This window comes from Phoenix dactylifera, chromosome 12 (genome assembly GCF_051530095.1).
Source record: "Phoenix dactylifera cultivar Ajwa chromosome 12, Ajwa_hap1_PhDact_Kaust_v1.1, whole genome shotgun sequence".
In the NCBI taxonomy this organism is placed as follows: Eukaryota; Viridiplantae; Streptophyta; class Magnoliopsida; order Arecales; family Arecaceae; genus Phoenix; species Phoenix dactylifera.
Window position 1 is genome coordinate 28,436,762 of NC_143201.1, and position 22,447 is coordinate 28,459,208.

Genomic DNA, 22,447 nt, shown 5'->3' on the forward strand with positions numbered 1-22,447 from the left:
GTTATTGGACTTCGTGCAAGCTAAGGACCTAGCCGGACGGGCCGTTACGATCCATACACGTCGCACGTGTCAGGACTCGGGCGAGATGAAACGGAGCACTTCGGCATGTTTTAAAAACGGAACGGAACGTTGAACCGTTTTACTGGACGGTTCCCAATTGAACCGGCGGCTCAAGCGGTTCGGCTTCCGGTTCAACCTATTCACAAGATGCTGGCATCAGTATGATATCATAAATTAATTTTATTATTTAAAATTATAAAAAAGAAAAAAAAGAAAAAATTTAGAAAATGAAAAAAACAACGCCTTAACCCTATCTTTGATAGTGACAAGTCTAATGGGGGCTTTTTTAAAAATTCTATTTATTTATTACTTTAGGTTTTGAGCCTTTGATTTGTGGCAGTGAATTAGTAATTTAAGTTTTTAGATTAAAATATCTAAGCCCAAAATTTCAACCCAGATATCGAATTTCTATAATTTGTCTAGTTCAAATGGATCATCTAATTTAACCGATTTTTCAGTTTCAGATAGTATATCCGATTTTAATTGGTTTTTAGCTAATCCAATTTAATAGGTATAAACCAGACCGATTAACCATCCTGGTCCCGGTTCAACCAGTTGGACCGATCGTCTCTCACAAAATGGGCTTTACCTTTACGTAAAGTCCGCGAATTTGCTGACTTTAACGTGGCATAATTTGCGGCCTTTAGAATTTGCCAAATTTATTCCCTCTTTTTTTCTTTTTTTTTCTTTTTTTGCTTTAGAAAAGGGAAAGGAGGGAGGAAGGGACAAGCCCATCCCCGCGTAGCAGCCCCCACTGGGCCCTCATCCCGCCAGGAGAATTTCGATGCGGGCAGAAATGACCGTGTGTTAGGCACCACCCTCTCCACCCGTGATCCGGCTCGGTTACCTCTCTGAGCTCCGGCACGAATACCACGTGTGAGTACGTCACACCTGGCACCACTTCAGTGGTAAATTTACTTCCTTTTGCTTTTAGATAAAGCTGCACAGGCATACATGAATAGGTTATTCATGTTCATTTACACATGCTGCGCTCCCATTACCTCGTCGTGCACAACCCTGTGATAGTAAATATTGTGAAAATCAAAAAAAAAAAAAGATCTATCATTACCCAAAAAAAAAACATAGAGGAAAACTACTGTAAGAATCTCGCAAGTTTTCATGTTTTACACTTGGGTTGGTGCACCTTTGGATCCTTGCATCACAATTACTAGCTCGACGATGAGAATCCTGCCGTTGACCGTGACGGGGGTTGCATGAAGATTGCCGACGAGCTCGCCGCCGAGCAGCTCTACTACAATGAGCCCTTCATCTATAAGACTCCAACCAGGGAGGGGGAAGAATCCCCACCATCACAGGAATAAATTTCCAAATTGATATGCTCTCGATTTCACTTTGCATCAATCAATTCTCAACTGATTCGCCAAATTACCTAGGTAATGTGCTAATCAGATCATGATGTGCTTAATCTATTAGGTCCTGCTGCCTAGCTCTTAACTAAATAAGTATTCATGGCAGTAATTTTTGTTTTCCGCATACCGATTACAATTGGGGGCCTCCGTTGGGGCCCATCTAATCGCGGCATGGGCTGGGAAACTTGGGTTAAAATCGTATTGGATTAGCGGCACCCAACGGTTCAAAGTCGGGGAGGTCAGACTCATCGAGGTTTGGGGAGACGGACTTGGGAGAGATCGAACATTATCCTAAATGTTCCGTTTCGATGCTTTGAGATTGAAGAAGATGGCAGCGTCACCCATGCTCGAAGAGTGATCAAGCTGGAGAGTTATCCTGTTTCATTTTCCCTAGCTTTCAATAGTTATCTTGTATCCACACTGGTTCAAAAAATTTTACCTACTAAATTCACAAGGAATTCGGGCATTTATATCTTCTCCTAGAAGAGTCCAACATAATTTATGATTAGGCCGTCTTATTAAATATAGTACATCATTCAAGTTAAGCAATGAAAAATGGCAAACTACAAGTTACGAGAACAAGGGTGCGCAGCTCAATATGACCTAAAAGTGCGCACGTAACACGTAAGGGAACACCTCTCTCCATTACAAGGTTGAGCACGCCCCACCTCCCATTTCTGATGCATGAGTTGCAAATTCTTGCAGTGAAGCACACAAATATGCTTCATGTCTTGTGGAGAGCAAGCTTCCTTCCGTCTCAGAAGTTTGTACCTGCACGAGTGCAGAGTGGAGACATCTCATAATATGACTTGAAGTTTTATAACCCAAAAATATAGGTTTTCTTCCAGCTCCTTCATACAAGATTAAAATAGCTTCCTCTCATACTCTCTAATCTACATCTTTGAAAGCAACTTCTCTACAGTAATTCTATGAGAATTTAAAACTACGAATGATTTTGGAACTGATTAAGCTCAGCTACAGTAGCCACCTAACTTCAACGAAGCAAGGAACCAACAAGCTAACTTCCATTGAATGGTCCATCAACATGCTAGTATCTCCTTACCAATTCCAAGATTGAATTCTAAAATTTTTGACTAGTGATTATGAAATAAATTGCTGAATGCATGAGACAGAAGAATCTGTCAGCAGTCAACATAAAACACGAAAATCTGGAACAAAGCAAAGCGAATGATCACATTGGAATTCTCAGCTGCAAGGTCCAATGTAAGCACAAGAACAAAAGTAGTTATTACTAAGCCAAGAACATGGTTGAAGTTATCATGGATAGACTGGAACAAAACTGTGAATGATCTTCTACACCTGCAGCACACCTAGCCAACAAGAGAAATGCAGAATGTTTTGCTAGCTGCTAAGTGGTAGAGCAACCTTCAAAAATCTGCCCTACTCCAAATGTTATTTCTTAGAAATCATTATTCACAAATGTATGATCCCACAATACTGCAAGCTTTCAAGCCAAAATTAAGGCATGGAAAAGATCTATTTCGTTAAATCTATTTCTAAGATGAAACAGGATTTTGCAAATGACCCCCACAACCATAACCATCACCCTCAGCATCCAGTAATTACATATGCACTGCAGATAAGTCCAGCTATTTGCAGAAAATTCTTGTAGTCACCGTTACGCCAAGAATCAACAAATTTTTCCTTGAATACTTTTCCAACACCCACCTGCTACTGACATTTTTGTATTTAAAAACTTCATGCCTTCTTTTCCAACTTTCAACAGTTCAAGTTGTTTGCTGCCATTTGCCAAGCAGCTAATTTAGCGCACAGAATTCGTTAACCAACACAGTGACCTCACTTTAAAGAAAAAATATAGTTGAAAATGGTTATTTCCACTTGAGTTCAAGTATCATGGTCAGTCCCCCCTGAGAAAAGTTGACAGAAGCTAAGGGCTTCCCGCATCCCCAAACAACAGTCCAAAATAGTGTGCATGTGTAACCATCGGAAAATGTGGGTTTTTATTTGGTAATTTTTAAGTCTTATCAGGGGTGACATGCAAAAGCCCCCAAAAAACATAACACAATTAACCATACGCAAGACTACAGTTTAAAGACAACACCTAACTGATAAGCATCCATACCTTCATATTAGTAAATAGAAGTCAAAACCAGCATCTAGTGGAGCTCCAACAAGCAGACACACTCGATGTGGGGAGTGTGAGGAAACATGTCTACTGGCTGGATACTTTTCAGTTGGTAGCATCCTCTTATCCCTTGGTCAGCCTATATGCAATTATAAGCAGATAAAAGTTAACAAACAGATCATTCCTATACCTTAAGCTAATATTGTATACATGTGAAGGCTTATACATGAAAATACATACCACACCATGACAAAGGTAATCAAGATCACGCGCACATGAGGCTGGATTACATGAGACATAGACAACACGTGGCGCCTGAAGTTTCACTAGATATTTGATTAGCTTCATATGCAAGCCTGGGCGATTAGGATCTGCAGATTTTGCGAAAACAGCAAGAAAATTACAGTTCCACTTGCATAAAAAAGGCAATTCTCAATTGTCATCAGTCAAAAGAGTATGAACATCAGAAAGAATTTCTTTTTTGAACTTAGCTTAATGCTTTCTGAAATTATATAAATTTTCTTACTTAGCTAGAATTGCTTTAATTTTCTTTCATCTGTTAATCAAATGGCCTCTCTTAATCTTCATCATAGATAAAAGAAATGCAAAGTCACGGATCAAACAAAAGAAAAGTCCGAGGGAAAGCAAAAAGATGTTTGATGGTAAATAGTCATCCAAAAGGAAAAAAAACAAAAATACAAGAGCATAAAAAAGAAATAGCTGAAGTTGATATACTTAAAATTGCTATATATAGGCTAATGCGCATCTCGTGTCACGGAAATCTTTAGCTTCATCAACAAGCAAAAGTATATATCTTTCTTCCTGTTTCAAAAGGTATGCAATTTACATAGATATTTAAAATATTATGGCATAGAAAATACATATCATATGCAAAAATCAGAAAACCTTAGGCCTGTATACACATCAAATTATCTTTATTTTATATCTTTAAACTTTTTCCAACTAAAAGTAAAAGGGGCACCCCAAGTAGACATTGTGTATCACAAGACAACTCCTCAGGACTGAGTGTCAAGTTACAATATTGCAAACCATGCTCAAAAAACTATTTTCCACATGAAAGAGGAACTTCTGCACCAGTTACAGAAGTGCACTATTAAACCAGTATAAGATACTGGAGATAACTTGTAAATGTAGGCAAGAACATTGCTCATATATTATATCTTCTTGGTGAAAAATGAGAAAAGCTTGAAGGCAATTCCAAGAGAAAGAAGTTTTCAACAGAAACAAACCTAAAATGACAATGTCGGCTTTTGGCAAATCACTCCCAAAATTGTCATTGATTTTGTTAAGATCTCCTTGAACAAATGTAGCATTATGGATGTCATTAAGCTCAGCATTTCTTCGAGCATCTGATATAGCTTCAGCCACTACTTCATAACCATAAACATGTCTAACCCTGGAAGTAATTAAAAGAGTTCCTGCTTCAAAATACCTTACTAAAAGAAACAAAAAATGATCAATTTATAACAAATGAATTCCAAACAGGAAGACATTCCCTTCTTGCATATTTGAAGGGAAAAGATTACCTTTTTGCAAGGGTCAAACCAATAGTTCCAGTTCCACAAAATAAATCCAGAACAATCTCTGAGCCATCTCCTCTAAGACCAGCACAATCCTCAATAAGCTTATAGAGAACTTCTGCCTGAATAAATTAAACACAATTTTATAAATCGCAGGACTTTGTAACCCCTAAAAATGAAAACTGGACATTTACTTATATAGAATCAGCAAATCAACACCACCAAATAGTCAATGCCATCTGATGACTTCTAATAGTGTCCTTGTCTTAAATAACATATGAACAAGGCTAATATTCAAAAACTAGGTAGCATAAATAAAAATTTAGATAGTGAGAATAATGTGGGGCTTCATGTTCTTTATAAGATCAGATATTTTAATCAGGATAAAATACATAGGTTTGCTCAGTCTTTGATATTGAGGTGGAAAGTTGGTCTGAAGTTGTCAGTCAAACTGCATGATAGAAGTAGTATAATTCAGTTGTCCGAGGGCCCTTAACATTAAAAAGGAATCCAACCCAACCAAAAATAGCTTAGGCTGCTCCATCCTAACTAGATTCTTCATTGTTCCCTTGAATATACTTATATTTCTCTAATATTGATACATGGTTCATGCGCTTGAACTTTGGAATTTATTTGTTAAGGTAAGCTGTCCCTGATTTTGAAGGATAGGAATGCAGAACTTGTCTTACTCTCATGCCAACACCCCACCTTCCAGGGCAAGGGGAAAAAAAAGAATTTTTTTTAACAAAAAAAAAAGCCCTACAGGCCAACAGATTTTTTCAGTGAAAAGATGCTCTGCTGTAGAGTGCTGCTGGGAGAGCATACAAGAGCACCCATATAGCCCCTAGGAGGTGTTGGAATGCCACATTATGCATTTACAGCTGTCATTACAGGTTTTTTATTCACTGAATCTCCAACCTACATTTTCGGAACTTCCGCTACCTCCTCCTCTCAGTTGCAATGTCTCCCAACCCATGCAAGATTATGATTTATGAATATCATGTTGTGCTTCAGCAAACACTGTATGAATTACACCTAGTCAAGCTTTAATTAATGTTGAGGGTGGATAAGGACAAAAAAACTGCATAAAACTCCAGACCTAGCATTGGACTGTTAATCAATATATTTGAACAAACCGACATATTTGCGAAGGTAAGGTTGAAGCTTGTGACATTGTTGCAAAGAGTAATGAAATTCAATAAACTAAGCACATGAATATTGTGCAGGTAAGCCTAGCAAGGGCAGATTATACAGTAAGCTGAAATATATTATGTAAGTAGGTCTGAAAAATGAGTTCAATGCCAAGCAGGGGCAGGCAATGAAACCAATTCCAAATCAAGTTGCAAACCTGGTAAGAATTAGTCTGGAAGAAAGAGTTGGCTGATATCTGAAATGTAAGTCCTCTTAGCGTCTCTGTGATAGTTGACTTTCCATGCAACACATACTCTTCCTCCCCAACAGATGTGTTACCAACAGATGAGTTGACATTATTCATGATACTGACCTATTGTGGTTAGCAGAGGGGAAACAAGCATATGGATTAATCATATAGTTTAAAGCCTACTTGAGGAAATGCATATTGAAAGGCGAAAGGAAGCAAAAGCATTCTGTAATGGCATAAAAGTGGCATTTTGGAATTTTTAAAACTACAAAATATATGTGATACAGGATACATCATCCAAGTGATAGTTTGTGGCCATATTTATGGCATAGAACACATGGCCATATATAATTGTTGATGAAATTGTAGTATCAAGAAATGCTTCCCGATGTGTGTCCAGAAATTTCTTAGAACTCAATAATTCCATTTGCAAAGTAATACCAAAAGATTTGGAAAAGGCATCCTCCAGAGAACACCCTCCACAGAACTAGACTAAACATATGGATAAACTACACAGGTTTTGTTATCCAAAGGCGTGTTTTGTGTTTCCCAGAGGGTTCCACTACAATTTTTCCACAGCTCTCATTGTGTGTTCTATTACAATTATGTGTTCTTTTGCTACTTATTTACCAACTTTATTTCTAGTACATGTTACCAAATTTATGCAATTCTTGCAGGAAATTTTTCTATGCTGCATGTGACCTAGTATGTAATGTAGATACCATTGTAAAGATTAGAGGTAGATCAGGTAAAAGTTTAATTGAATTACATGATGCAGGAAGAAAATGATTAGTACCGTAGCATGCATATCATGAAAGCTCAAACTGCTGATAAGTAAATAATCAGTATAAGAAAATCAACAGAATTGACAGGCTTCTGTAATTTACCATAATACTATTGCTATCAACAGAGCTAGACTTGTGCAAGGGCAAGCGTAAACAAACTAAAAATTGAGTATGACAAATCTATAATACCATAGTTCTATCCATGCTAGGCATTAGTTATCAATGATGATATAAACTATGACCTATCAACACTACATGAGTAATAATTTTCAAAGTTTTCATTTTCAGTTTAGAATCATTTTGCCAAAAACATAAGACTGATGAAGATGCAACTTATGCTAGTAAAATGAAAGAAAATAATTTTAACAAAGTTTAGAGTCAACAGACATATTACTTTGCAAATGATTGTAACAGAAGCTGCATAGGATCATTATAGTTGAATGAGTATGAATTTATGTGCCTATATAAAGTAGTTAACTGTACACATAATAACTTTTCATACGAATCTTTTTTTGCGAATATAATGTTTATGATAGCATCTTATAAGTGGGGTTGTAACTGAAAGAATCAGTTGATTATTTGTGAATATTCTAAGAACATAATGATACATAAAATGAACTTTCATACAGACCACTTCAGGAATTGCTGAGATTTTGTTAATAAGAGGCTCGAATAGCTTAGGTCTGTAGCTTGACGTGACAAAGTTAACCATCAGTTCTGGAAGACCAGTCTTGACATCTCTGAAACAAAAGATATGAAGCTTATCACAGTGACTAAAACCTCATTGGCAGAAAAAGGTTAAACTTTTTGACAAAATTAAGGCATTTCTATAAGACAATGAAAAATTATGAACTTTACCAGAAACACAAAAGAAAGACAGAATATAAAGAACAGAAATAAGTAATACCATTGAAAGAAGTGACATTCCATAGAAAATTCAGCATATTTATCAGCTAACACAAACTACATATGCAATCCTACTGATGCTGAAATGTCAAGCGGCAGTTTGTTAAAGCGCAACAAAAAATAGGAAATGGTTCAGATATTGTTCCGATTTTAACAATATTGTCTTTACATATTTTTAAACTTCATGCTGTTGTCTTTTAAATAAAATGTAAGCCAAATTACTCTCTATGGACAGTTGTTTTACCCTGACACATACTATTTCACATCCTGGTCCTCTTTGGATGCCCTCTAAGAGCAAAGTCAACTTAGTTTTTAGCCAAGAGATAGTGAGCATTTTTCGTACTGTTACTTGTGGTAAATGAAACTAGTTGGCTACAGCATTTTGTATTTCATATGAACTAGTTTACCTAATCCCCTGCTTTTCCCCCTTCACTTCTCTATCCCTTTCACTTTCCCTTCCCTTCAATTACCTCAAGTTTTATAAGCAAAACCTTATTTTGCACAAATGTTCAGGATTATCATATCAAATAGGAAATGTACATCAATAAGGATTAGGTATGCCAAAAGGAAAAACAAAGGAAGCAACAAATTCTAAAAGAGAAAAAAAGCTGCAATAACCATATCCCACCATAAGCTTGACATAAGCTTGATTGCAAGCAATAACAATGTTCACATCATGAACTATCCTCAGCAATCAATTCTGTCTCTGTTAGCACCTGCCATATCAAGCTCATTAAATTGGGAGTTTCTTCAGTCTTCCACTTCTAGATCAGACTTCCTCCTTTTCATCTTCACATACATGCATTCTTTCTTTCTCCATCAGTCAAATTTAAATTTTTCAAAAGGTAAACCTCTCAAGTGAATGAGTGTAAATGAAATCAATAAACAATAATTCAATTCAATGATGACCCTCTGCAATGTAGCAATCAATAAACAATACATAAAAACATAAATTAATCACAATCATCACAGATCTGTAAGAAATGTGCCCAAAAAAAATATCAGCTTCAGCAAAGTACGAAGAGAAGGTCCAAATCCATCTAAATATCAGCTGGCCATATACCAAAAAAAAAATATAGCAGATCAGGCATGCAACATCGTATCAGAGAATTATATATAGAAAATGGCTGATCTGTGGCTTAAGTGCATGTAAATACATGTTAATTTGCATGAGTATGAGAAATCATGGAATGGAGTAAAATATAAAAAGATCAGCTGATATACATAGTTACCTCAACTGAGATTAGATGCATCATTAAAGCTGATGATTAATCAAAGAAAAAGGGTACCTTCCAGTTCTTAGCATTAGATGTTTAAGAAATCCACCATGGGTGTGGACATCATACGGAGATAGGCCAAGATCTGGATCCCTCCAACTATCTTGAATAACTGCAAGAACCTATAACATTAGCAAATAATCTACTAAATACATATTCAATCTCTTATAGTTAACAACACAGATTGCAAATTGCTGATGTCGCTAAATGGGTAGCCAAAAACAGCTAACTAGGGCAAAAATAGAGAACCCTAGAGATCATCCAGTCATCTTAGTCCATATAAAATGTAATAAGGACAAACCATGGCAATAGGCAAGAAGAACAGATCTTTCAGGGGCAAAAAGAAGACATTCGGTTCCGATTTAGTCTTGCTGGTAATGTCGTCTTGCTTTTCATGTGTTTGGTGCCCACAAGAGTAACAATGAATGAACTATAATCACTTAGAAGCATCACCTTATTAGCCGCTTCACTTTGCAATAAGCATTTTTCAATATGGAGGACCTTATCAAAGAACCCGGGTGCATGCAATCCCAACGCGAAACCACTCTCAATCTGGTCATGATCATCGATGAAGGAATCTCTTGGTATCCATCTCTGAGCACCAAATGAGAATTCCATCTGAAAGCAAGAACAAAGATGACACCACTGCCCCACAAAAGAACTGAATCACAACATAAATTTACAATCACGCAGACCTTGTTCCGGTAGTGAAACTTGAGATCACATGGCACGATGGGCTTCAACACAGAAGCAAATTCTGGATCCCCGTCGGAAAACCTCCCCATACGAACGATCAAGTCACGGACCTGCTGTTCTTTGGCTCTGAGCTGCGCCTCGTACGCAAGGTTCTGGGTCTTGCACCCTCCGCACGCCGAGGCGTATTCGCATGGAGCTTCCACCAAGTCCCAATGCGGACTGATGGTCTTCAGCTTTGTTACCTATAATCTCGTGGCAGGAAATGATTAAAATACTAACAAGAAAAAATAAGGAAGGAGAGGAAGAGAGGTCGAAGAGAAGCAGACCTCGGCATAGTTGCCCTTTTTGCGGGAGACGCGGCCAAGAAAGCGCTCGCCGGGGAGGGCCCGGTCGCACATGAGGACGAAGCCGGTGTCGACGACCTTGCAAACGCCCTTGCCCTTGAAAGCTAGGGATTCGCAGACGAGCTCCAGCGTCTGGCCTCGCTTCGGGAAGAAGGAACGAGCGGCGGCAGCCGTAGAAGCTGGTGCAGTTCCCAGGCCGTCGACGTCGGAGGGAGACCGAGGAGGAGAAGGAGATGAGGCGGAGGATCGGACCGCATGCAGCCACGGCCTTGCGTTCAGCCGGCGAGCGCCGCAGCTTGGAAAGGCGGCAACCGCCATGGACCAAGAGAGAATGGCAGAGCACTCCCGTCCTTGCGACCGAGTAGGGTTGGGAATTGGAAAAGCAGATATCATCGCATAATAAAAGTCGAAGGGTGTTTTAGTAAAACAACACAGCGCACTGTCATTAGTGGTGTCTGTTAATAAAAATTGTACAAATAATCAAATTTATTATAAATATTAGATCAGAGTAAATCTATTATTAAAATATTATAATAAATGTTCAGGATTTTGATCCTGGAACAATTTTACTTCTCTCCATCTGATTTTTATATTATTGTTTAAAAATTTGATAGATACATATGTATGTATCTGTGTTTTCATTTATTTATATATTTTTATATTTATATAAAAGTATATATATTTTTAGTTTTTATTTTTTATATAATTTATGTAATGAAATGGTATGTGGCGGTGATTATGGCACTAATGGTAGATATAGTGATGGTGATGGTGGTGCTGATAGTGGTTGAATTCATACTAGCTTGGACGGAGAAATGAGTCGAGCAAACAAGCGAAATTTCTTTGGAAAGAAAAAAATTGAAGAAATCTTTGATAGTATCTTAGAATCCGAAAGTATGACATTCGAATTTTTTTGATTAAGAGCATTATCTTGCCAAGCAATGCATTATCAAAGAAATCATTTCTTTGGATTTTTTCCCAAAATTTCAACACAATGTATTATTATAATCAAATAAATGAATTCATCTCTTTTTTTTTTTAGGATATTGAATGTATGCCCTAAATCCATGGAAGAATCTGTCGATCGAAGATTCTAGAAAAAAAATGGTGCAGATTATTAGTTTTGCAGCAGCTTTATTGATAAAAAAACCCGATGACCATATGATGGAACTGAAAATGGGTAATGGTACAAAGTTTTCATCAGAAAAACACTTTTAAGATTGTCGATGGAACTTCTATTGTGGCCTCAGCTGAATACCCACAAATTGCATTGAATGAGCAGGATAAGGTTACCTTTTTTTTTTATAACAAAACAGTATATGTGGGCTATCTATTCTTCTTCTCATGATCCCAACCAAATGCAGGATTAAGGTGTAGAAATGATCGGCACCAAACCATGACATGCTTGATCTGACTTGTGCAACCTTTTTATAATCATCACTAGTTTAGGTTGAACTTGTCCATAAAGAGAAATACTAGTTGAGAAAAAGACAAAGCACTGAATCATCAATTTGGCAACCTCATTATCGGTCGAATTTGTTCTCGTCGAGTTCGGCCCATGACTGGTAGTAAATATAACATTGGCTGAGCCCGGCCCAGCCGTCGCCCGCCCGCAGGCTGCATCACCTTACCGAGGACCAGAGGCTCGCTTTCCCCGACGCGAATCGATCATTGGTTAACAAACAAGCCCTCGAATACGAGAGCCGCCGTCTTCTTCCGTCGTCAATTGCGAGGGGGGAATCTAGGGTTTCCAAGCCTGTCTGCGTTGAATGGCGCCTAGCTCCTCCAATGGCAACGAAAACCCTAATCCTAACCCGATTCCCGACGGCGAGGGCTTCTCAGTGGATGCCGTTGCTCGTAGAATCCAAGAATCCCTCGCCCTGCCGAAGCGGCACCGCTTCTGGGAGACCCAGCCCGTGGGGCAGTTCAAGGACCTGGGCGACGCCTCCCTTCCGGAGGGCCCAATCGAGCCCCCTTCTCCTCTCTCCGCCGTCCGCCCGGACCCTTACAACCTCCCTGCTCCGTATGAGTGGTCCATCGTCGACGTCGACGATGCAGTCGCCTGCGACGAGGTCTACCACCTCCTCGCCCTTAACTACGTCGAGGACGACGACAACCTCTTCCGCTTCAACTACTCCCAGCCCTTCCTCCGCTGGGCCCTCCGGCCCCCCGGCTTCTTCAAAGCCTGGCACATCGGCGTCCGTGTCAAGGCCTCGAAGAAGCTCGTCGCCTTCATCACCGCCGTCCCCGCGAGGATTCGCGTCCGCGACGCCGTCGTCGGGATGGCCGAGGTCAATTTCCTCTGCGTCCACAAGAAGCTTCGCTCGAAACGGCTGGCGCCGGTCCTCATCAAGGAGGTAACCCGCCGGGTGCATCTGCAGAACACCTGGCAGGCGGCGTATACCGCTGGTGTGGTCATCCCGACACCGGTCGCGACGTGCCAGTACTGGCACCGCTCGCTGAACCCCAAGAAGCTCATCGACGTGGGGTTCTCCCGGGTCGGGGACCGGATGACCATGAGCCGGACCATCCGGCTCTACAAACTTCCGGAGTCCCCGGCTACACCAGGGCTCCGGAAGATGGAGCTCCACGATGTGGCCGCGGTCACCCGGCTGCTGAGGAAGTATCTCGGTCGGTTCGTCGCCGCCCCCGACTTCGATGAGAATGACGTGGAGCATTGGCTTCTCCCGAGGGAGGATGTGGTGGAGTCCTATCTGGTGGAGTGCCCCGAGACGCATGAGGTCACCGATTTCTTCAGCTTCTATTCACTGCCATCCTCAATCCTTTCCAACCAGAATTACTCGGTCTTGAAGGCTGCCTACTCATTCTATAATGTGGCCACGAGGACGCCATGGGTGCAGCTGATGAATGATGCGCTGATTGTGGCAAAACAGAAGGATTATGATGTGTTCAATGCATTGGATGTAATGGAGAACGAGACTTTCCTCAAGGAGCTCAAGTTTGGGCCTGGGGATGGGCAGCTCCACTACTATCTTTATAATTATAGGATTAGGGAGCCGCTGAAACCTTCTGAACTCGGGCTTGTGCTCTTGTAGCTTCTTGTTTGCTTTATGATTTTGAGGGCGCGGACGGGTTAAACATTTTTGTACGTCTCTCTTTGCTGCACTTTGCTGTGTTGTTGCTGTTTTATAAGTATCTATGGTAACTTTGAATCTTCAGTTGTCTTGGAAATCAAGAGGCCTGTGCATGGGGCCTTTTTTCATTCATACCACATGTTTGCAGAATTTTTAGTATGGCAAAGGCTGCGTTTGTGTTGGTAAATGATGTTTCTGTTCTCACACCTCCTTGCTTGAAGTGTATGATGATTCTTAAAATTCCTTATTTTAAAATTTGATTTTCAATTTTGTTGCTTATGTGCTTGTTAGTTCTCTGCTGATATTTGTCTGTGGTGCAAGAAACTTCATCTCTGATTATCTGCTTGGGGTTTGCTAGTTATAAAATTATATGTTTTTAGTCTATCGTGGAGGGTTTTATACTGTCGCAGGTACGGGATGCTCTAGTGTGCTGTTATTAATATTATTACTGTACTTGATGCTGCAGCTTCCAGGATGACCATTCTCTTAAGTTGATGGTAATACTGATCCCCTGTTTGCATTTTTATGCAAATGAAACAGCCAAATTTGAAGTGATAATTTTTACATACAAAAATTTGCATTCTCCTGTCACACTATTTCAGTTATCACTTAAATTTACTAACAAGACTTGAATAACAATGAATACTTGAAAACATGCTTGTATTGTTTTGATGAATAATTGAATACTTGGTAAAAGGTTGTGCATGGGAAACGGCATCTAATAGTAGGCTCTGAGGATATAATTTTTGATAGGATTTTTTGCATATATATATATATATATATATATATATATATATATATATATATATATATATATATATATATATATATATATATATATACCTTTAAATATGGCTTATTGTATATTTATCCTCCAAAAAGGACTGTTTACATATATACCCCTCAAGTTATCTTCTTTTTGCAATGATGCCTCGCCTTGTAGATTTTTTTACTGATGGTGCTAATAAGTTGTCCTTTTGCATCAATAATCCTAACAAATATTTAACATTTGATCTATATTGTAAAGAGTTGTATTTCTGTTCATGTCTTTCAGGGATACTAATGCAAAATGGTAATCAAGTCATTCTACATTTAAAATAATTATACTAATATCATTAGACAAAAATAGGGATTTCATTTGATGAAAATGTCTGCAAATAGTGATTCCGAAGGTTAAATATGCATTAAGCCATAGTTTCAAAGGTATATATGTAAAAAAATCTTTGGATGTTAATTTCATCAGGAGGTTTCTTTTTTAATTCCTTATGAAAATATGCTCTCTGAGAATGCTCATTTCATAAGCAACCTCAACATGTGCAAGGAGAGACCCAAGCTCCAGCAGTTTTAATGGGACCATTTACTACTATCCAATTATGAAAAGCCTGCTCTTCAAAGTCAGCCTCTAGGGTCCACCAGTGTTTGAAGAGGAAGTAGCCAGATTTTTGAAAAGAAGTGTGTTAATTAGGGTCAACGGGTACATAATCAGACCAGCCATTATCAAAGGCTTTCTGTACTGAAGTGGGAAAGAGTGCTTCCCGTTATAATGAAATTAGCAATCTGTCTAATCTTTTCATTGAGGGGTTATCTCTCTGATTACTCCATGTAAATCTCTACCATTCAAATTAAGAATATCTACTTTTTGAGGGTGAGGGATGGGAGACTCATCCGCACTATAATTACCTAGGCCTGCTTTTTGAAGATGCACCACCCAAGACTTGAACCCAGATCCTTTGGCTGGTAAGCAAAGGGGCAACCCCCAACTCACTAGTAGATATTATACTCTTGATGCACCAAAAAAGATGTTATATAAATTCCTTGTTATAAAGATGTAAAATTTGTATCGAAATTCAAGCTTATGAGGTTGCTTTAGTTTGTAGGAAATTAATCAAACATATGATCTACATTAGGAATCATACTAAAGCTCTGTACAGCACATGGTAACTAAGCTATAGGCTTTTGATGACTTGTTAAACTAGGGAGAGTCGTTTGTATGGAAAAACGTCATACATTATTTTGCACAATAGATCAATTAATAGCCAACTGTGGTATGTCGTCGTCACTTCTAATGTAGAACAATAATGTTCATGGTTTAGTTTGATTTGATAGATAGGTTCCAATGCCTTGATGTCTTTGGGATGCAGATTACCTTTCAACTTCTGAAGAACCACCCTAAAAATTTTGAAGCTGCTGCTGCTTTTCTACAGGTTCTTCTTGCCCTGCAGTGCTATTGATATCTTAATTCTCATGTCTCAAGCCTTCTTCTAGCTTATTCATTTGCCACTGTGTAAGATTACCCAACAGTTTCTATGGCCGGTTGCCTTCTCATTCCTCATCACCCAATTGGTTAATCTTACTTCAATTCCATATGCATTGCAATTTCCTGATACTAGTTTGTTCACAGTGCTAGTGCTCATGCTTCTTTTTGTCAAACACATTAGCTGTCATAAGGACCACTTAGGAATTATAATGTTGACCTGTCTAGTGTTGATACACTGAGACAGAAATGTGACTCTCGTTTCATTTCCTTCTGCTCTTTCCCTTTCTCCTCTTCTTCTACACTCTCATTCATCACTTTTACAACACCTCTGCTTTTTGTTTATTACTTTGTTGAACTTTTGACTTAGTTTGTATGTAATATGATATAGGATAATCTTATCAACTATTTTTTGGTTGTACTTGTGCATGTAAACTCTTAATTGTAATTATATCTATGGCATTGCTGAAAAATTATGCCTATGTGATAGCTGGTATGATGTTTGTTACAATGTTTAATCATTAGTTTTTATCTTGTTTGCAGAAATGGCAGGACTGGCACTGGAAGGATCACAATTCGATGCTGTTTGGTATGATGCCAAGATAAATGAATTGTAATATGTTCTTTTTCTCCCTTTTATTTTGTTAGATTGACCTTCCCTTTGATGCATGCCTTTGTATATATGTCATTATTCACACTGTTTGGCTTTTTCGGCTTTTTTTATAGGTATAGGACGGCCAGGATTTCTTTACATCGTGCAATGAAGTTCAGAAAGTTTTGACTCCATGGATCTCCAAGTGGACCTTCATAGGGGCATCTATGCCTATGGTAGTCAAAGATATTACTTTGTTGTTCCTTAATCGTGTCAACATGTTATATGCAGTGAGAGGACTGATTCATATATGGTAAGGATTTGTGAAATCCTTTGCAATTCAGCAAAGCAGAATTGTTCCCTTCTGCAATGGACTTGTTATCCAGCAAGCTCAGTCTGGAACTGGAAAAGTGCAACTCTTCATTCTGGTGTCCTGCAGTGGATTGATTGTATGCCAGGCCTTGGTTCTAGCTCCAACTCAGGAGCTAGCACAGCAAATTGAGAGACCATGAGAGCATTTGGAGACTACCTGGGTGTCAGATTTCATACTTGTGTTGCGTAATAGAGTTCATGAGGATCAGAGAATTCTTCAAAGTGGTATTCATATAGTTGTTGGCACACCAGGTCTTGTACATGAGATGCTCTGGAGGCAGTCCCTCCATCCCGACTACATCAAGATGTTATTACTTTAGGCAGATGAAATGCTTTCATGTGGTTTCAAAGACCAGGTATATTCTTCAGTCCCTTGGTCATTTCTTTGTGATTGTCAAAAAGGTCTCATCTTTATTAGGAAAAGCTGTTTAAGTTGTTGATAGATTGCATAATTTATACTGTTATTATGTTGATTTAATTGTATATTGTTGACAAAGTGCTAGTTAGAACAAGACTTTAAAGGGAGCTAGTTAGGACAAGATAGATGTAGATGAATCTCTCTTCAAAGTAGGCATAAAGTTTAATCACAATGAGTTGGAGAGCTCCATTTGAAGTTCAGACATTCTCTGGCCGAATTAGATTGTAGATGCATCTAGATGCATCTAGGGATCATCTGATTGCCTGGCCATTATATTTTAGGTTATTTATCCAACTGCAAGATCCTTTCTACACATCATCCTTGTTTGCTGTTGCAGGTCACAGTCTATCTTCTAAGGCGATAAAAGCATCTGCTGCAGAACTAGTTGCTGCCTCCTTCTCCTTCTTCAAAATGGTCTTGCTAAGGCCCCAGATATGTTGCACCTTACGTCGGGACACTCAATCCATACAGTGGCTGTGTCTAGGGATTTTTTTTCTTTAAAAAAAAAAAAGAGGAAAACTAAGCAAGCATATTTATCTAAAAATAGACATGATAATATGAAAATTTTGTATATGCTACCACAGTAGTTTGCACATTATTGATCACTTTTCATGGTTCATTTGTACCATTCAGCTTGATAATAGGATTTGTTTTCTTTGTTTACTTTTTTCTTCACTTCTAGTTTGACACACCATAGGCTTCCTGTGAATATGCATGTCTATACGAGCGAACAATGTCCCAAACGTTTGGAACAAGTTCCTGTTTCTGAATATCAGTGCTTCTTTGGCCGTTTCTGTATTTTTAAAGAAATTCTGAATTAGGAATTGTTAATAATACTCGTTTATTTTCTGTGGCTTGTTCTCCATATACCTTTTAACTTGTGAGTATATGTTGTCAATGAATTTTTAACCATATCACATCCACGTATGGTTAGTTTTGTACTGCAGATGCCTTCTTGTTTTTAAACTTTGTCTCCTGATACAGTTCTTATATTTGATGCTAATAAAGGAGCTTCATGTACGTACTTGCATTCTAACAATCTATTTTCATTTCAAATCCATGACACTTTCCAGCATCTTCCTTCGGAGATTCAGGTCGGAGTCTTCTCTGCCACAATGCCTCCTGAGGCTCTCGAGATTATACGCAAGTTCATGAACAAACCTGCGAGGATACTTGTGAAGCAAGAGGAACTTATCCTGGGCTGGAGGGTATCAAGCAGTTTTATGATGATGTTGAAAAGGAAGATTATAAGCTGGACACTCTGATCTTTATGAGACCTTGGCCATCACAGAGTGCGTTCTTCATCAATACCTGATGTAGGATGGACTGGCTTATAGAAAGATGAGGAGCAAGGATCACATGGTTTCAGCCACCTGCGGAGACATGGACCAAACATGAGTTACATTATAATGTGGGAATTCCAATTTGAGCCCTCCCATGTTCTCACCACCACTGACCTCCTTGCTCGTCGGATCAATGTACAGCAGGTCTCACTGGCATGGTTTATGATCTGCTGACCTGGCCTGAAAACTCATTTGCGATGACTTAGGGTTTGCTACCTGATATCCAGGAGTTCTACAATGTTAAGCTGATGGAAGAGCTGCCCTACAACATTGCAGATCTCATCGGTTTACTTCATTTCTGGTAACATTACAATAGATGCGATAGATATGAGTTTCTTGTTGGTGCTTGGCCTTGTTTATTATTTTTAATGTTGGGATGGTTCATTGTCATGATGATTCCACTTTTTACTTTCTTGCTTGTTTTAATGGCAATACTTGATTAACGGATTTAGTTTACATTGTTTACGGAATTGGAGCCTGTTTTAGATCCTATAGCAACCTGATCAAAATGTTCTCATATTTATAGAAGTGTAAAACTGATGTGTTTTTAAGATTCAGTGGTGTGAATATAGGATGCTACATATAGTGAAATCAACTCTATACCATGTGCTTCATTCATATTTTGCTAAGCTGCTGTAACTTTTCCGACACGAACAATTGAGCTGTTTAATGTGGCGTGAACTTGAAGTGGTTGGATAGTACTATGATGCAATCAGCTAAGATCTCTGCTCTATGTCATATAGTTATGTATGTATATACAAGCATTGCCAAACTGATTCTTAACTTTGCTCTGTAACTTGTTTATTCCAATATCCTTACAAAGTACATTATAAGTCCATGATTATTGTGTTTGCTCAAGTAGGTATAAGCTTTCTGTTTTCTTTTCTCGAATTACCAGTAATCCAAGCCATCTCCCGTGCCAAAGACTCTTTAGATCTTAATGGCTTCTATGATTTTTTTTTTTGGTACTACAGATGTCTAATATTTTCTGTAAATGCATCGCCATAATTATGTTGGATTTTGCAATGCAATTTAAACACAATGCTTAATGATCCTTTGCATCAACATAGGCCTACAAGTGATTCATTGCAAAAATCTACTTAGCTTAAAGATCCTGTTTTATATAACTTAAGTCTGTAAATTATTAGTTATAAAAATTGTTTCCGGGTAGGTTGTTGGGTAAACATAGCAGCATCCTATTTATTAACTTAAACAAAATGATTTATCAAGGTTTTCATAGGTTGAGCTCTTACATGATAACTGTATCCAGAGGTTCCAGTTCTTCCTTCTTATTAAGAGGCAGATGACTAAGGACGTCACTACAAAGCAGCCACTCTTGATGATGGCATGTTTTCTGAGGACAGTTTGCTTAGAGAACAAGATGTGCTATTTCTTGATGTTTGTAATCTTCAATTGGATGCAAGTCTTTCTATGCCCTAATCCACATTCCTTTTATCAAGCATGTGCTGTGTATGATCCACTCGTTATCAAATTTTATTAAATCCCGTTTCTTATGCTGAAACCATTCATCTCCTCTGCACCATCATTATAAATTAGTTCCAAATCTCCTTTAGAGCTCATCTTGGATGTTACTTTTTCATGCCAAGACGAACTTTCATGATTCAATAACAACTCGGTTGGGTTGCACAAAGATGAAGGAGAAAAGTGTGATCAATAAAATGATAAAAAATATCTCATATTTAGTTAGAGTTTTTAAAAAAAATAAATAGGAAAGTAGTTTTTTTCATAGCAATAAGATTCTCATATTTCATAGAAAAAAAATCATATGAGATATAGAAAAGTTCAATTTCCACCGGTTAGAATTGGAGTTTTTTTTTTTTCAAAAGCGCTTTCAAGTTTTTAGATAGAATGAGATAAAATCTTTTTTTTTATTAAGGATATAACAAGTATTTTATACAACTTTCTTAGAAAAGTAAGTAGATGTTTAGCCAAACATAGTTATTTTAAAATGTGCTACTTTCATGTGGTCAATCATGTTAGCAATATATCACCTAAATAAACAAATAAATCTATAAATGCAATTAACAGAAACTTTTAAAAGGAATTATATATATATATATATATATATATATATATATATATATATATCATTCGGCATCCAAATAATTCTATTTTAACGTAAAATAAATCTATTCTAGCACAAAATAAATATATTCATTTAATGAATTTATATCATAGAATTTCAAATCCTATATCTACTAATATTAAATTAAAAATAAAGATAGAAGAAAGTAATCTGATTAAAGGTAGGTCGAAGCGCGTAAACGTTGTCTCAAAGAAGAGTTGCCCCCACGTACGGATCTTCCGATAATTCTCCTCTGAGATACGACGATCCTACAATTTCTTCGGACGTCTCGAAAGAAGTCAAAATGAACCTGATCGGATTTGTAGATCCAATGAAGAACGAAAGAAAAAAGATAAAATAAAATATAAAAGTGCAAGAATAAAAATCATAAGTGGCTAGGAGAAGAAAGAATTTTTCTTCAGAATTTTTTCAATATTTTTCTCTAATTTTTTGTGTCTAGAATAGGATGAAATAGGGGATTTTTATTGGGGTATTTGATCTGGGCATTTTGGTCATTTTGCAGACACGTCCGCAGTAATTCCTCTGCTAGTGAAACGCCAACGCTGAATTCAAATGCACGTGGCCCGATTTCAAATGCGAAATTAAAAGGGAGCTAGCACGCGTCCGTGGAACGCAGACCCGGCCAACCCAACTTTAATTCCAAAAGAAACACAGCGGGCGTCAACAAGCGCCCCTGGCAATTGCGCACGCGGCCCGAGAATGGCCGCGTGCGTATTTATTTTTTTTCCAACAATCCTCCACAAAAATTAAATAATTTTAAAATCAAAATAAAATGCTGAATATCTTATATTATGTAATAGGTGTAGGTACCTTTCGGTTTGAACCTTCACTTAGTGACAATTGGTTACATCTGTGGAGCCAATGTGGTCTTAACCTTGAACCTCGGCTCATGGCTCAGAATAAATCAACAGCACGCATCATATAGCCCAATCTGGGTCCTAAGCGGGTTGCGCTAATATGGCAATGTGCAGGTATCTATCATGCGCTTTTTAGAGAATCGCCCATTTTTCATTCGCGGCCTCACGACTGCACATATAGATGAGTCCTAATAAGGAGGCTAGCAAAGAAGCTCCTGCCTCTTGGGTCTCGAACTCATTAAGAGTTATGCAAACAAACTCATCATACCGCTTGCTTTTATGAGCACTAGCGCCATAAGGATGAAGAAAACATAAAACAGTGCTCCTCTTAGTCACACTCCGGTTTGTTTCTACCCACTGAACCTTTTAAGGTTGAGTTCTTACCATGGTGATCTATCTTTATAGGCTAAGCCCCATCCTCCTCGACGACTCTAGAACTACTGTTCTAGACAAATCTTTTGTAAGCTGATTAGCCAAATTATTTTTTGATTTTACAAAATTTAAAACAATAACGTTATTTTTCAATTTGTATTTTAATGATTTATGACGCACTTTTAAGTGCCTGTTCATTTTTTACATTGGCATTTTCTTGGTTGCACCTATCTATTGCAGATTTACAGTCACAATGTAAGGAGACAGGTGGTAAAGATGATGCATCTACAGGAAGGTCTATAAGTAAATCTCTAAGCCACTCAGCCTTTGTGCTAGTGGTGTCTAAAGCTATCAGTTCAGACTCCATAGTATTCCTAAAAAATCAAGGTTTGTTTGGTGGATTTTCAAGACACAGCAGCACCTCCTAGGAGAAAGACATATCCTGTGGTGGATTTAACATCTAAGGTATTGCTGATCCAGTTGGCATCACTATAGCTTTCTAGAACAGCAGGAAACTCATTAAAGTGCAAACTATAGGACTTGGAACCCTTAAGATACCTAAGGATCCTC

At 38.2% G+C, this 22,447-nt stretch overlaps 1 protein-coding gene and 2 pseudogenes across 5 annotated transcripts; 2 read left to right on the forward strand and 1 right to left on the reverse strand.

Annotated features, from left to right (window-relative positions):
• Positions 1-1,896: 1,896 nt before the first annotated feature.
• Positions 1,897-10,853, reverse strand: LOC103709555 (RNA methyltransferase family protein). Of its 2 annotated transcripts, none has more exons than XM_008794976.6 (11): positions 10,450-10,853; positions 10,123-10,365; positions 9,881-10,045; positions 9,440-9,549; positions 7,876-7,984; positions 6,427-6,582; positions 5,085-5,200; positions 4,788-4,954; positions 3,778-3,908; positions 3,535-3,676; positions 1,897-2,201 (listed from the first exon to the last, which is right to left on the reverse strand). In XM_008794976.6, exons 1-10 carry the CDS (start codon positions 10,783-10,785, stop codon positions 3,569-3,571), a joined length of 1,641 nt encoding a protein of 546 aa, XP_008793198.4. In that variant the 5' UTR covers positions 10,786-10,853; the 3' UTR covers positions 1,897-2,201; positions 3,535-3,568. The 2 variants fall into 2 exon arrangements, with proteins under 2 accessions (XP_008793198.4, XP_008793199.4); XM_008794977.6 differs by lacking the exon at positions 1,897-2,201 and adding an exon at positions 2,788-3,190 and having other exon boundaries at positions 10,450-10,850.
• A 1,213-nt stretch (positions 10,854-12,066) lies between these two features.
• Positions 12,067-18,992, forward strand: LOC103709556 (glycylpeptide N-tetradecanoyltransferase 1 pseudogene; annotated as a pseudogene). 3 transcript variants are annotated; one of them, XR_015971632.2, is made up of 4 exons: positions 12,067-13,573; positions 16,360-16,429; positions 16,543-17,136; positions 17,536-18,992. The product of XR_015971632.2 is annotated as a glycylpeptide N-tetradecanoyltransferase 1 pseudogene, transcript variant X1 (transcript). The 3 variants fall into 3 exon arrangements; XR_015971634.2 differs by having other exon boundaries at positions 16,360-16,405; positions 18,272-18,992; XR_015971633.2 differs by having other exon boundaries at positions 16,360-16,405; positions 16,543-18,992.
• On the forward strand, positions 18,164-18,992 carry LOC103709620 (eukaryotic initiation factor 4A-6-like; annotated as a pseudogene).
• Positions 18,993-22,447: the final 3,455 nt, after the last annotated feature.

Coding starts and splice junctions, on each gene's coding strand:
- LOC103709555 (XM_008794976.6), bottom strand. CDS start 10,785: ATGGCGGTTGCCGCCTTTCCAAGCTGCGGCGCTCGCCGGCTGAACGCA. Junction 7,985..9,439: donor CTAATGCTAAGAACTGGAAG/GTACCCTTTTTC, acceptor CTTTTGTTTCAG/AGATGTCAAGACTGGTCTTC. Junction 3,677..3,777: donor ATTACCTTTGTCATGGTGTG/GTATGTATTTTC, acceptor AATTGCATATAG/GCTGACCAAGGGATAAGAGG.